At 42.2% G+C, this 13310-nt stretch overlaps 1 protein-coding gene across 16 annotated transcripts in view; it reads left to right on the top strand.

The window, feature by feature from the left end:
- nav3 (neuron navigator 3) overlaps positions 1 to 13310 on the top strand; it is a 336822-nt gene that overhangs the window by 312247 nt on the left and 11265 nt on the right. For 10 of the 16 annotated variants that reach the window (XM_044186959.1, XM_044186957.1, XM_044186952.1 and 7 more), the window contains 9 exons: positions 1507 to 1590; positions 2558 to 2669; positions 3115 to 3239; positions 6560 to 6583; positions 7076 to 7242; positions 7518 to 7604; positions 8648 to 8801; positions 10482 to 10668; positions 13124 to 13221. In XM_044186959.1, the coding sequence (XP_044042894.1) occupies positions 1507 to 1590; positions 2558 to 2669; positions 3115 to 3239; positions 6560 to 6583; positions 7076 to 7242; positions 7518 to 7604; positions 8648 to 8801; positions 10482 to 10668; positions 13124 to 13221 (1038 nt within the window). The remainder of the gene's footprint in view (positions 1 to 1506; positions 1591 to 2557; positions 2670 to 3114; positions 3240 to 6559; positions 6584 to 7075; positions 7243 to 7517; positions 7605 to 8647; positions 8802 to 10481; positions 10669 to 13123; positions 13222 to 13310) is intronic. The other 6 variants (XM_044186953.1, XM_044186950.1, XM_044186954.1 and 3 more) reach the window with 3 other exon arrangements.

Raw genomic sequence — 13310 nt, 5'->3', positions numbered from 1 at the left:
ACGCATTAGAGTCTGATCAGCGCCTCCTTCAGGGCGGACAGGTGGGCAGGGGGGTGTTGAGTCTGAGCTCACAGGTGGAGTTGGACAGAGATTTGGAGTTGGAGAGATGAGTTGGAACAGTTGGCATTTCTAAAGGTCAAGACCTTTGCTGTTTCAGCCAGGGACACAGAGTGGAACAGGCAGCACGGTGCGCTACTGTGTGTGTGTTTATTTCTAGACTCATGAGGTCCTAAAGTCCTCACAAGGATTGAAAGACGAGGCATTTTCTCATTTTGACAGAGCTGTTTTGTGGCAAGATTGCACATTTGGGAACAAATGCTGTTAAATTCAGTAAATGAAAGTCCTCAAAAAATACAGTATGATAATGCAAATGAGTGTGTGTGTGTGTGCATGTGTGTGTTTGTGTTAAGCAGAGATTTTTCTGATCTGTCTGGGCATGCTGCCCACCTCTCTGTGACACACCAGGCCTGACAGGTGTCTCAGGGTTTCTAGCTAAGGATGGGAGGATGAGTTGGCAGTACACACACACACACACACACACACACACACAGATTTTACAGACTCAGATTTGCACAAGGACGCACAACCATGAACATAAGGCTTCACCAGACATTCAGACATAAACATATATTCCAAAAACACATGCACAAACAAATCCAGATACACCAGGTTCAGCAGAGCAGATGGTGTGACGTCGCGGAACATTTGCCATCCTTCAGTGTGTCGCCGCTGCATCTTCAGGTGACAGATGAAATCAGGGAGGGCCCCTTTTTAACCTGTGTTCCTCTGTGATATCCACATCTTTCTCTCAGTGCTGAGCGTTTTCGTGGTGGTGTTAGTCCAGAAAGACGTTTTTGGAGCATTAATTCACAGCAATAAGATGCAACAGTAAAGTCATATAAAACACTCCTAACAAATTCCCTGTTCAAATAAAGCATTCTGAACATGCTTGATGTGAACTTGCCCTTGAAATCTGAGTGACTCAAAGTGAAGGGCTACATGTTTTGTTTTTTTTTTGTTTTTTTTTAAAGCTAGATATCCCAGCAGCAGTTCTTTATAGGGTACAGGGAACCTCTTCAGGAGGGCACAGTAAGAGCCTCGTTTGGTCCTCAGTCGTCTTTGGCTCAAGCTAAAACTCACTTGAAAGTTATCGTCACCAACCAGCAGACCAACTTATTACTTCTCTGTATAGGCTTTTTCTTCAAGGGAAAACTTTTTTTTCAAAACATTCAACATGAATATTTATTTATACACAGGCTAGTGATAATTTGTGTTTATCGTACTGTACATGTTGACTGCTTATTGGATCAGGCGTCCAAACTCATCTTGGAGTCAGTTTTGAGATATTGAGTTTTCTTTAATTTTCATGTTCTAAAGAGAATAAAACAGTATTTTACACGTGCATGCTCTGCCATTTTAAATCTAGCTTTTTATAGATTGCCTACGGGAAAAAATGTTACAGTGACTGAAGCTAAAGACTGTATTTGTGTCTCTGTGTGTCTGCAGGCTCACCTGGTGGCGGCCTTTGAGAAGAGCCTGAGTAACATGACCTGCCGCCTGCAGAGCCTCACCATGACAGCTGAACAAAAGGTACAAGAGCTTAGTTCTGAATTTGAAATATACTGTATATGAACTCCAAGGCGAAGGGATTACAGGGCGGAGAAATGATTAGAAACAGGCAGCGGTTTGACATTGAAATAGTGCAGTGGAAAGTAACAATGTGGAGGTCGGCGGTTGCGGATTAATGGATATTTTTATCTTTAAGGTTCAGTTTCTGACTCATGTGAAAGGTTTTCTACTGAAGTTTTCATTTTACCGAAGGTTTTTCATATTAAAGTTTTTGTTGTTTCTCTAACGTTACTTCTAACCTTAACCAAAGATGTTTGACTTGCTTAAACTACAAATCTTTTTGCTTTACAGGCAGGTCAAAGTGTCCAGTTTTGCACGAGCACGAAAGGGTTCAGCATATTCCATCTAAAACCAGTGTATTCTCGAATGGCGCTGAAGCACTGATCACACAGCAGCAGCAATATGTTCAAAGATATATCCCTCCCACAAATTATGAATAGGCTGCTTGCCTCTGTTCACACCCCCCCTCTCTCTCACACACACACACAGAATGCTGACAAGCCTTGGCAGCTTTTTAATCCTCTATAAATTAAAGCAGACTGGGATCTGGTGGGATGTCTTTGTTAAACAAGGCCGTCCCAACTTTTAATTAAAGTGGAAACCCTATCTGCAGCCCTCAGTGGGTTTTCGAGCAAGGCAGAATAGGAGACTCCCTCTATCTGATCGTGTTGGTTCAACAGAGTAGAGCTTTTTTATTCTAAGCAGGTGGTGCTGGGGTTGGGGCAAATCCACTGGGAGACTCTTATCTTCTTCAAAATACCCTCCCTTCATTTTTATGTCATTCCCTTCCACTGAAAGCCACGCCAATGCCAAATTTAAGAATTTGTTTCCAGTGACGAAGCTCATGTGTTGATTCCACACATTTGGCCAAAAGAAGAGCAGTTTTTGGTGCGTCATCCTTTTGTTTAAAAACTGTCTCTCCCTCCAGGAGTCGGAGTTGGCTGAGTTGAGGGAGACGATAGACATGCTGAAGACCCAGAACACAGACGCCCAGACTGCCATCCAGGTGGCGCTCAACGGCCCTGACCACCTACACAAAGGTAATGAAGAAACCAACAGGGGATGTTGGACCAAACTTCTCTCAAATTATCTGATGTTTTGATGCCTTAAATTCCTCACCGTTCCAGGAGTGGATGCATGTTTTAGCCTGGGTGGCCTCCGGGGGAACTGAACCCCTAATACTTGAAGTGTTTGTGCTGCTTAGGTCAGTTTTGGAAAGCCTTGATTAGTCATAGAAACAACCTGAATCAGATGTGTAATCAATTTTTTTAAATGACCTTTTCAAGTATCCAACCTCCTCATAGCTGCCTTTTCAAGTCGAGCTGAGCCCAACATAGCTGAACACTAAAGTTAGAATGTATAATGTGTGTGGAAAACTATTAACGCAATGTGCAGCATGAAATCAGAACACAGTTGCAATTGTAGCATTGTAGGTGAATCTTGTGTTTTCAGTGCACTAAGGAAGATTTTGTCTATCATTTCCAGACCTGCGAATTAGACGGCAGCACTCGTCAGAAAGTATGTCCAGTATCAACAGCGCAGCCAGTCACTCCAGCATGGGCAGTCTGGGCAAGGACGCTGAAGACAAAAAGAAGAAGAAGAAGAGCTGGGTAGGTGGAGAAACTAAACAAAGTGCCAGCACTGTGAGACAAAAGCTGCAAAGAAAGGATGAGTCCAAAAATGGACAAAACAAAAGGAAATCTCAGATATGAACTGCTTTTCTGCACAAAATGCCAAAAATATAAAAGGCAAACAGCAGGTCCTTCCCACAAATAAAAATTATTTCTGTAAATAACTCAACAATTTCACTACTGCTACTTGGGTTTTGAACTGGATGTCAGTGTACCCGACAGGTTATGCAACTCAGGTGTCTTCATCTCAGACCTTTCCATTCAATTGCAGGACACACCAAAAGCCTTATATTTTTACATTTAGTTTTCTAGTCATTGTTTAGGAGCGGCTGTGGCTTAGAGGTAGAGCCGGTCGTCCGCTAATCGGAAGATTTGCGGTTCAGTCCCTGCTTCCCCATGTCCCTGGGCAAGATACTGAACCCCAAACTGCTTGTGAGTGTGTGTGAATGATTAGTTTCTTTGATCTGATGAGCAGTTGGCATCTGCCATCAGTGTGTGAATGACATGTAGTGTAAACTTTGAGTGGCTGGAAGACTAGAAAGGCGCTATACAAGTACAGTCCGTTTACCTTTTAGGAGGGGGATTTGGTGGGGAAAGACTCCTAATTCAAAAACGTGAATTATTCAGTGGCAGTTAAGCTAGTTCAAATATACTCTATATGTCTGCATTAAAAGATTAAATGTCTTCTTTACATAAATGAAGGCATTTTCGTGGCTCTATGAAATAAAGCTTATTATACTGTTGCACCCACTGAAAGAGCTTCAAAATCAGCTAAATGCCTAAAAGTTGAGGTAGAATGTGTTGTTGAATATTCTGAATATACCTGCATATGCTGGGTTTGGTTGCAACTCCTCTTTATTCTCCAAAAAACTCCAAATCACAAGTAGTATGATAATTTCTGCCCCAAATGGTAATACATTTTTTTTTTTATTGCTATGATTTGTATTTCCGTTCTTCTTCTTTCTTTCATTCCTTGTGAAATTGGTGTGAAAAGTGGGTGTTTGCGGGGCTATGTAAGTGACTAAGCCTGTGAATAATCGGTTGGTCCAATTTCATACCAGTCACTTGACTTCATGATCTAAAAGTGTTTTTGGTGTTTGGACACTTTGGAGGTTGGAGGCAGAGCACGTTCAGATTCCCATAGGTCATCTGCAAAACCGCTTTCACCTCTTGCTTAATGGCATCACAGTCTCCCATCATATCCCCGTTTCTAGGTTATTGTGCTGAGAAGGTGTCAGCTGAGTGGCTGAGGTGCCATCCAGTGGTGAGGGCTAACAGAGGGTCGAGCGGAGGAGTCTACCACCCTGCAATTATTGTTTGAGACGCACTTCAAACTTCATATGCAACAGCATGTAAATTAGGTTGGAAAGAAGCAACGTTGCCACTAACGTCATAGACACTGCAGTTTAGCTTGAAACCAGGGCAAGAGCTGCCGAGATTTTAGAGAAGTGCTGGTTGAATCTCTGTGTCAAGTGGGAAAGTCTGGGCAGAAGAGAAACACTCATTTCTCTCAACATCTACCGTCAAAGTGCTTTTGAGGGCTCTTAATCCCTCAGTTACCTAACGAGACTTGGTTAAGTTTGAAGGTCTAAAAAGACACGGGATACATCTTTATTTCTGTTCTAAGTCTTCCACACTTCACTTTAACTTCTGTCTCTTTTTGAAACAGAAACTGGGTTTCTTTGGTGGCTTAGTTTGCATAAGTGTCCAAGATGTACCTGCACCTGCTTTGGGGTTGCAATCGAGCCTCGGACATTTGCTTTATGCAATCCCAGTCTCCTGTTTCCCTTTCTACTGAGGACTATGTCCACAAATACCCACAAATCAAGGCAAAAAAAGCCATATTATCTAAAAATGCACATCCACAACCATAAAGCTCTCTCCTCTCTCTCTGCCCTTCTCTCTGATTTCACTGTTCTTTGCTTCACTCTACTATAGCAGCTCAGTGTCCCTGACTGGAGAGCTGTTATTTGCTGCAGCCCCCTGAGTCAGACAGATGACATATTAGAAGTTCCGTCGCAGCCAAAGAGTGCAGAGCCAGAGCCAGTTTTCAGTCTCTACTGCAATGCAAAACGCCTGCCCTTGAAATGAAATGCATGCTAACAACCCAAAAGTTCACCGCTGAGAGTGACACCCTAGCCTGCCATGTTAAGTGAGACCCCCAGAAAAGTCGGGCCCATGAATACAAATCAATTCCTTATTTAAGAAGCAATTAATTATTCATTTGTGTAAATTCTGCCTCGGTGCACACATGGGTGGAGACATGAATAAAGTTGAACTAAGGTTACTGAGAAGTAACCTGAAGAGGGAGCAGAAAAGCAGCAGCTCATGCTAACAGAGTGACACCGGAAGGATGGCGTAATGAATAGGTAGAGTCCTTCAATAAGGCAGAAACTTTGTGCCTGCAAGCATCTGACCTGCTGAAGTGGCCTCAAGCAGGACACGGACTCAGGGTTGCTTCTCTGTAGATATCTGACCTCTGACATCCCTGTGGAAGTGTTGTATTATTATTCAGCATACACCCATAACTGTAAACATGCAGGCTGTGAGTGTAATTGAAGGGTCAACCTTTAACACTAACATTACATGACTAGTCATGTATGTGAAAATCTGTCTGAATGATATATGTTGTAAAAATCCATCCATTTATTTTCTATAGCTGCTGGTCCTGCTCGGGGTTGCAGGGGAGCTGGAGCCTTTCCCAGAATGCACTGGACAGTGTTTTAAAATGTTTAAATTCATTTTATTTGAATTTACATTGAATGAAAGTACTGTGTTTGTATGGTTTGTTTAGCATGATTGTTGTCTTACATGCTTATTACTGTCTATGCTTGTTTGTGCCATATTCTGTAATTGTAAACAAAATGCACTAAACTACCATATAAAAACATATGTTTTCCTAGCATGGGAACCTAATGATAACTTTGCCTCAATTAATCCCAATTCTAATCTTAGCCCCAAACCCAAATTGTAAAAAAAAAATGCTCTCAAATGCCCAAAGACCTACAACTCAAGATAGTTCTCCCTCAAGGCGCATGTCACATAGGACAGAAAGCATCACTGCAGGAAGTATTATGGAATATGTCACGAGCAAAAGGGAAATACTACTTTTACAAAGGATTTACACTGAAATCACATGGACTCATTCTCAAGTGTCGTAAAGGTGTAAAAGTGCTCAGTAAATCAGACACATTAGCAGCATTTAGCTTTAATCAAGCAGAGGGTTTGTGGTAGGTGGATGAAGTTAGCAGGAGTGTGTGTTTGTGTGGCTTAACGTTGGGTGTGTTTTGCATCTTCAGGTGGCTGATTCCATTCCAGCTCAGGTCAGTGGCTCCCAGTGTGTCTTCTGTATGTGTGCTGTGGTTATTCCCCATCCTCCCTTCCTTCGCTCCCTTATTCATTCCTCCTTCTTCCCCTCTCAGAGCAACCTCTTCTTTCCCTTTTTCTGGAAACGTCAGCATGGATACGGCAACCCTCCCCTGCCCCTGTCCCCTTGTTCCTCCCTCCTCCTTTTCCTCCTCCCTTGTTCATTTTGATTGCCTGTTTAGCCTTCATTTTTAGGGTCATTAAAAAGCCTGGTCCCCCCTTCTCCTTCTTTCATTTCCATCTCTACTTACGGCCTTGCTTTTTGCCTCCCTCTTTACCTAAACCAGACAGTAACTGTTGCTTGGAAACAGCACGGAGTGACTTCCTGATCTGGCAGGATGTGATGTCAGCAGAACCTATCTCTTAGGAACTCACATGTTGTGATTGTAGAGCTTGGTGGGTGGCGATATTGACGTCTTTGCCCCTGTGTATTTGTGTCTGTCTTGCAGTTGCGCAGCTCCTTCAAGCAGGCGTTCAGCAAGAAGAAAACCAAATCCCAGTCAGCCCATGACGAGATGGAGGAGATGACCGACTCGCTGCCGTCCTCGCCCAAACTACAGCACGACAACAGGCAAGGCAGCATCGCCACGCTGCATTCTTCGCCCTCCACCACAGAGTGAGTTTTTACACATGCATCTCTTACACACATACATATATACACAGGTAATTCTCTCCCCTTGTACATACTTGCATATATCATTGCATACAAATTGAAAAACATACACGGTTAGCTGTTTTGTTTCCTTTTCTTCTCTAAGTCTAAATCCTTTTCACTGTTATTTTTTTGTTTTGTTTTCACAAATGTCTGTTAATCCTCACCTCACCTTTCTTTTACCTCTTTTCCGACCTCTCTGTTCATCCTTTTCTTTAACGCCTCTCCACCTGCTGTAGCAAGTGTGTTTGCGATAGCAAGTCCTCCCCCATTTGGACACCAAAGAAAAAGCAAAATGGTCATATGGTCTACAAGCACAGATCTCGGTAATAGGCACTGTGTGGCATGCTCCCAGGGAGTGTGTGTGCAGTATGGTGTGTTGATGTGACTTTCTTCTGCATCTTAATGCCATAAACACCTCTGCATGTCGGAGGTGATGATCTCTCTGGTTCACAGACTGGACCAGGAGTGTCCAGTTCATGAAAAGTAGCAGTAGGCTTAATAAGGGGTGAAAAAATAAGCAGTAATAACTTTCTTACTCATATCAGACCAAAGTGGCTCTATGTCACTGCAAAAGGGACAACATGTGGCCGTTTCCCCAACCAATTAAATTTTATTTATATAGCGCCAATTCATAACAGAAGTTATCTCATTGCACTTTTCCTATAGAGCAGGTCTAGACCGTACTCTTTATAATATTATTATTATTATAATATTACCAGCAACAAGCATGCATGTACTGTGCACATCTCCTGTGCTGTTTATTAAGTTATAATTTCCTTTTTTTTAAATGCTGACGTGGCTTTCTCAGGAGCAGAGCATGTGGATGTGTCGGTTTTTGAATTTCACACAGTGAACTACACGAGTGTGACAGATTCTTGTTGTGGTTTTGACTTAGCAAAATAGCATTGCATCTAATTCTAGTTATTGTATTAGTTCTCTGCCTGTTTATTATGAAAATAACTGAATCATGATGCTGGAACTGCTACCACAGCACCTACTGTATATCCAACACTAGAAGGCCTTCAATATAACTGCAACTTTTATACTACAGTTGTTCATTGTACTAGCAAAGCATTGTGGGAACCACAACATGTCTTTGACCTATCAGGTTGCTCTTCTAAAAAACGGAGACAGTAAATAAGTATGAGTAGTAAATGAGTATTGTAAATGGGAAGGATTTGCTGTCCCAAGTGTCCCAGTTCCTCCATGTTGTACCTGCCTGTGCGGTTTTCACCACTGACTCCAGCTTCCCTGTGAACTTCAGCTCTCTTGTTTCCTTTAAGTGTGTATTTTTTCTCTTCAGATTGTGTGAGTATAACCCTTGAGGTGACCCCCTCCTCCTCCCTGTGTGTAATCCCGGTTACAGGTTGTGCGAATGCACCGAAGCCGAAGCTGAAATCGTCCTCCAGCTGAAGAACGAGCTGAGAGAGAAGGAGCTCAAGTTGACAGACATCCGCCTGGAGGCGCTTAGCTCCGCCCACCACCTGGATCAGATCCGGGAGGCCATGAACCGCATGCAGGTGAAATCACACTCTCCGGCTAAACACAGGTCAAGCTTGCGCTGACTGACCTGGAGGCATTTATTTATGTTTGACACAAGTCAAACTGGAACAACATGCAAAATTGCCCATTTGTCAGGAGATCATGGTGGTGAAGAACTCATATCTAAATATCTAATTCAAATTGACTTTAGTTCTGTTTGCTAAACATGAAGGATTTGTTCTTGCCATCAGTCATGTTTATACCCTGCTTGCATCTCATGGAGAAAGAAATATCTTTGGTTGTACTACAGTTTTTTTTTTTCAGACAGGCAAAACTTGTCTGTCCAATTTATTTGAGCTAAAGTGGTGTGTTCCTCCCTAAAGGCACTAGAACATGACAGCAACCAGTTAGGAAGTTAACAATGCATTCAGTGGGTTAGTGGATGGCTGACAGGGCACCAGTGGGGCGCCAGAAGGGCTGAAGGCAAACTAGCTGATTTTACGCTAAGACAAATACACACTGACTAACACAGAGCTTCTCATACTGTATCTGTACACCTAACGCTGTTCCAGGTTAGCTATTAAATTATAGCTCATGGTATCATTTCAGGCCTTCATTCTCCTCGGGTGGTCAGGAAAATCTTATAGCCCCTTTTCAACCCATAAGTTCTAGGAACTATGGAACCAGAAGAACTCATCTCAGGAACTAAAGGAGGAACTAATGTTCCCAGTCGCCTCTAAACCCAGCAAAGTTCAGTTTCACGCTCAAAAATAAAAATGTAACAGTTAATGACAGTAAGGAAATCAGTTTTACTTATAGTATCAAAGGAATAGTATGACATTTGGGGAAATACACTTATTCGCTTTCTTGCCGAGAGTTAGATGATACCACTTTCATGTCTGTCCGGTAAATATGAAGCTGGAGCCAGCATGCGGTTAGATTATCTTATCTTAGCTTAGCTTAGCTTAGCGTAAGCAAAGGAAACGGGAAACAGCTAGGCAGGCTTGGTTGGAAGGTAACAAATCCACCTATCAGCACCTCTGAAGCTCACTAATAAACACATTATACGAAACAAAAAATAGGATACTGTGTGACTTGCCAGGTAGCATTCCAGCTATCACAAAGCACACTAAGCCAGCATGCTACATTATCCAAAACTGGCAATTAATAAATGAATTGTCATTGTCTCAATTTTAAATAAGCTGTCAAGGTGAACATGCATTAATTGCCCATGAAGCTGAATACAAAGATACAATTCTCTCTGCAAACACAGGTATTTGATTTATTTCTAGAATTCTTATTGATGTATTGCAATGAGATGCCACCCATCAGTTCAAAGTATAATGTTCAGAGGCCCTGCGTCATCTCATATTCTTAAAAGAAGCACATGTTCAAAGAATATCACCATAAATGTCTCAGTTAAGTGGATGTGGATTGCCTTGTCTGTAGAAGCCTGTAGTCTCCTCTCAGATCTGGGGATCATGTAAGGCTCCTTATCTGAGAATTACCTTTCAGTACAAAAAGAGCCTTGAAGATCAAAAAGCTGCTTACAGCCCATAATTCCAAAAATTCTGATTCAGAATAACAACAGTGGCCAGCCTGAATGCAGGAAAATGACCGTCTGCTGTTGGAGCAGACTATTACTCAGTGTTACCAGAGTCTTTGAATGCAGTTTCTGTTAGATTTTGTCTAATTTTCATTCTTTTGTCAATAAACAGAATGAGATTGAGACTCTGAAAGCGGAGAACGATCGTCTCAAGTCCAGCGGTAACGCCACGCCGACGGCCACGCCCGTCAAGACGGCCCGGCCGCCCTCCGAGACCTCCAGCACCTCCTCATCCTCCTCGCGTCAGTCTTTGGGGCTGTCGCTCAATAACCTGAACATCACTGACACCATCATGTCAGGTCAGTTCAGTGTCAGCTCTGGTGTCTGCAACACATTGATGTGAAGTGTTTGTGTAAGTCAGTGTTAGCAGCCTTTTTCTGAGAAGTGAGAGCAGTAAGTGTTGGAGTGGTGGAAGTGAGTGAAATAGACTTTCATCACTCTCATCTCAGAATGCTTTCAGTGGCCAATCAGGACTGAGTATTCAACAGAACACCAACAGAAACATTTTTTAGTTTTCAGAAGGAGAAGTCGGCTCTTGTTTTCTTTCAAAACTGTTGGCAGGTGCATTCAGCTATTAAGAATTAAACCTCCAAGTATGGCATTGTAAGTGCCATGTTCTTATGTCTAGTTAAGCCGTAGGACACACTTTATGGTCTGCAGCAACTCTCAGGGCAGAAGTTTTTTTTCTGTGGCATCAAGTTGGATTAGCTCTCTCCATACTTGCCTCAATAAATGTCGGAGAATTGTGTTTGCGGAGAGAAATGATCCGGAGGAGCCGCATGAAATGATGAAATAGCCGCTCTCTCTACTGCGAGGGCTCAAAACACAGCAGGAGTGTGTCACACACACACACACACACACACACACATACATACATGCTGAAAATCTCTCCAGGCCTGCTCCGTCTGAGAAGTGAAAGAGTTTTGTCCCTCTCACTTGTCCTGTAATTAACATAGAAGGCGCAGCTCTCTCAGAGGACTTGGGCCCTCATTAATTGATGGAGGGATGAGCTGACAGCAGTGACGCGTGGGAAGACGAGTGGGCCAACGGGCCGTTATCACCGCAACACAGAGCCCTCAGCTAAGGGAAGCCAGCCGAATACAAAGTACCCCCTTCCCTCTCCAAAATGGAGTCTGGGGTAATGACAATGAAGAGAGACTTATGGAGGGAGCTGTTGTGGTTGTTGTCAAAGGTTAAAGGTGGCAGGAAACAAAACAAATAAGTCAAACTTGCACAAAGTAGAAACACGGCTGCAGACAAATTTGAGTGTACTCAATTTTTTTGTATTGTTTGTTATTTTGCACTCGGTGATAGTAGTAGTCCCTCATAGTTAAAGCTGCTATAATCAATATTTTCATATTAACAATAGATCACATGACTGCTTGTATGTGAAAGCTGTCGCTCGTATTGACAAACCCACAGAGAATTATCACCTGCCTCTGCAGTTCTCCACAGAACATTGTAGCTTCTTTGGGCTCTTTGTTTTGGTTCCCCAGCCTGCAGCTTTACTGTTTTTGTTCACTCTCACCGCTCTCATAGCTTTGTTTTGGGCAGCTGTTCAGAGAAAAAGCTTTAAAAGCCCACTGTACACTATCTGTCCAGCACCAAACAATAGCCAGACATACAAAGTTAGTGGCTAGCTGGAGAGCATAGTGGAGCCTTTAGCAGCTAAAGAGCCACATATATTTCTCAGGAGTTGGTGGAGACCAAAAATAGAGCTAAAAGAAGTTAATATTGGACTTACATTCTCCAGGTTGCCAGAAACACAACTCCCAATGAATGAAAATGTTGCTTCTTGTCTATTGGATGTGTAAATAACTGTTTGCTAACAAGTTCGTCATATCAACTTAAAAGGTGAATATGTCAGTGATATGTTTACATCTGTTATTGCAGGTTTAAATAAAACGTGTTAACTTAGCAAAGCCAGGTATAGATATAACCAAAATTCAGAGAAGAAGAACTTCAGTGGTTTTGGTGAAAACTTCTGCTGATAAAATATGAGAATTTTGAAGCTCTTTGATCGGCCATAAAGGTAAGAAAAAGTTGATAATCTGAAACTCAACAAACTCAGCCTCCAGATATTCGATCTTTTGAAAGAGATGACCACTTGTGATATTTGTGAACCGATGACCAGACAAACAACTCTGTTTCAAATCAGTTTGCCTTCAGTTCTGTCGCTGTTGGTGCAGAATGGCACAAATAAAAATGTGCTGGGTGTCTGATTTGGTTTCATGCTGCTGTAAGGCGATGTTAGTCCCTTCTGCTTCTTTGCATGCATTGTTAAATTGATGAAAATCACAAGTCATTTATTTCTCTCTTGGTTAGTTAGTGATTTAGTCCCACTGCTGTTGTGATCAACAGTCCCAACCTCTTACTGACTAAATCAGTTCAGTTCAACTCTCAACAAATACCTCAAATGTACCTCTTCCTATTGAAAGATATCCCATCTTGACTTATTCTTCTAAAAAATCTTTGTCTCTCTCCCTTAGATTGTACACTAATTAATTTCCTAACAGTCGTTCTTACATTATCATTCTGTGCACTCACTAGTACCGCTCTGTATGAAAACAAAGATTAAATGTTAAAGTAATTATGACATGAAAGAAACCCATTAGCTATATTTTACTTTGGAGTCTGTTTGTCCATTTCCAGCTATAATTTGCCAGCAGGCAGAGTGAGAGTTTGTTTATCATGAATCAAGGCTCTGTTAGATTAAAGTTGGTTGTGTTTCTTAACAGAAAGTTTTGTTTTCAGATATTCTGCTAGATGACAGCTACGAGGGCAATCTACGCAAAGAGGGCCGAAATGTGCGAATAGTGGTTACCATCAGCAGCGGGCCAAACACCACCAAGGTTAGTGGATGTAGATTTTAGATTATTTCTCTTTTCCTTCTGCCTGTAATCTTATTTGTTCAGACACCTGTTGTTTTAATGAATTTGAC

The sequence above is a fragment of the Siniperca chuatsi genome, linkage group LG23 (assembly GCF_020085105.1).
Source record: "Siniperca chuatsi isolate FFG_IHB_CAS linkage group LG23, ASM2008510v1, whole genome shotgun sequence".
In the NCBI taxonomy this organism is placed as follows: Eukaryota; Metazoa; Chordata; class Actinopteri; order Centrarchiformes; family Sinipercidae; genus Siniperca; species Siniperca chuatsi.
The sequence above is the reverse complement of the archived record's forward strand: the minus strand, read 5'-3'. Positions and strand labels throughout refer to the sequence as shown.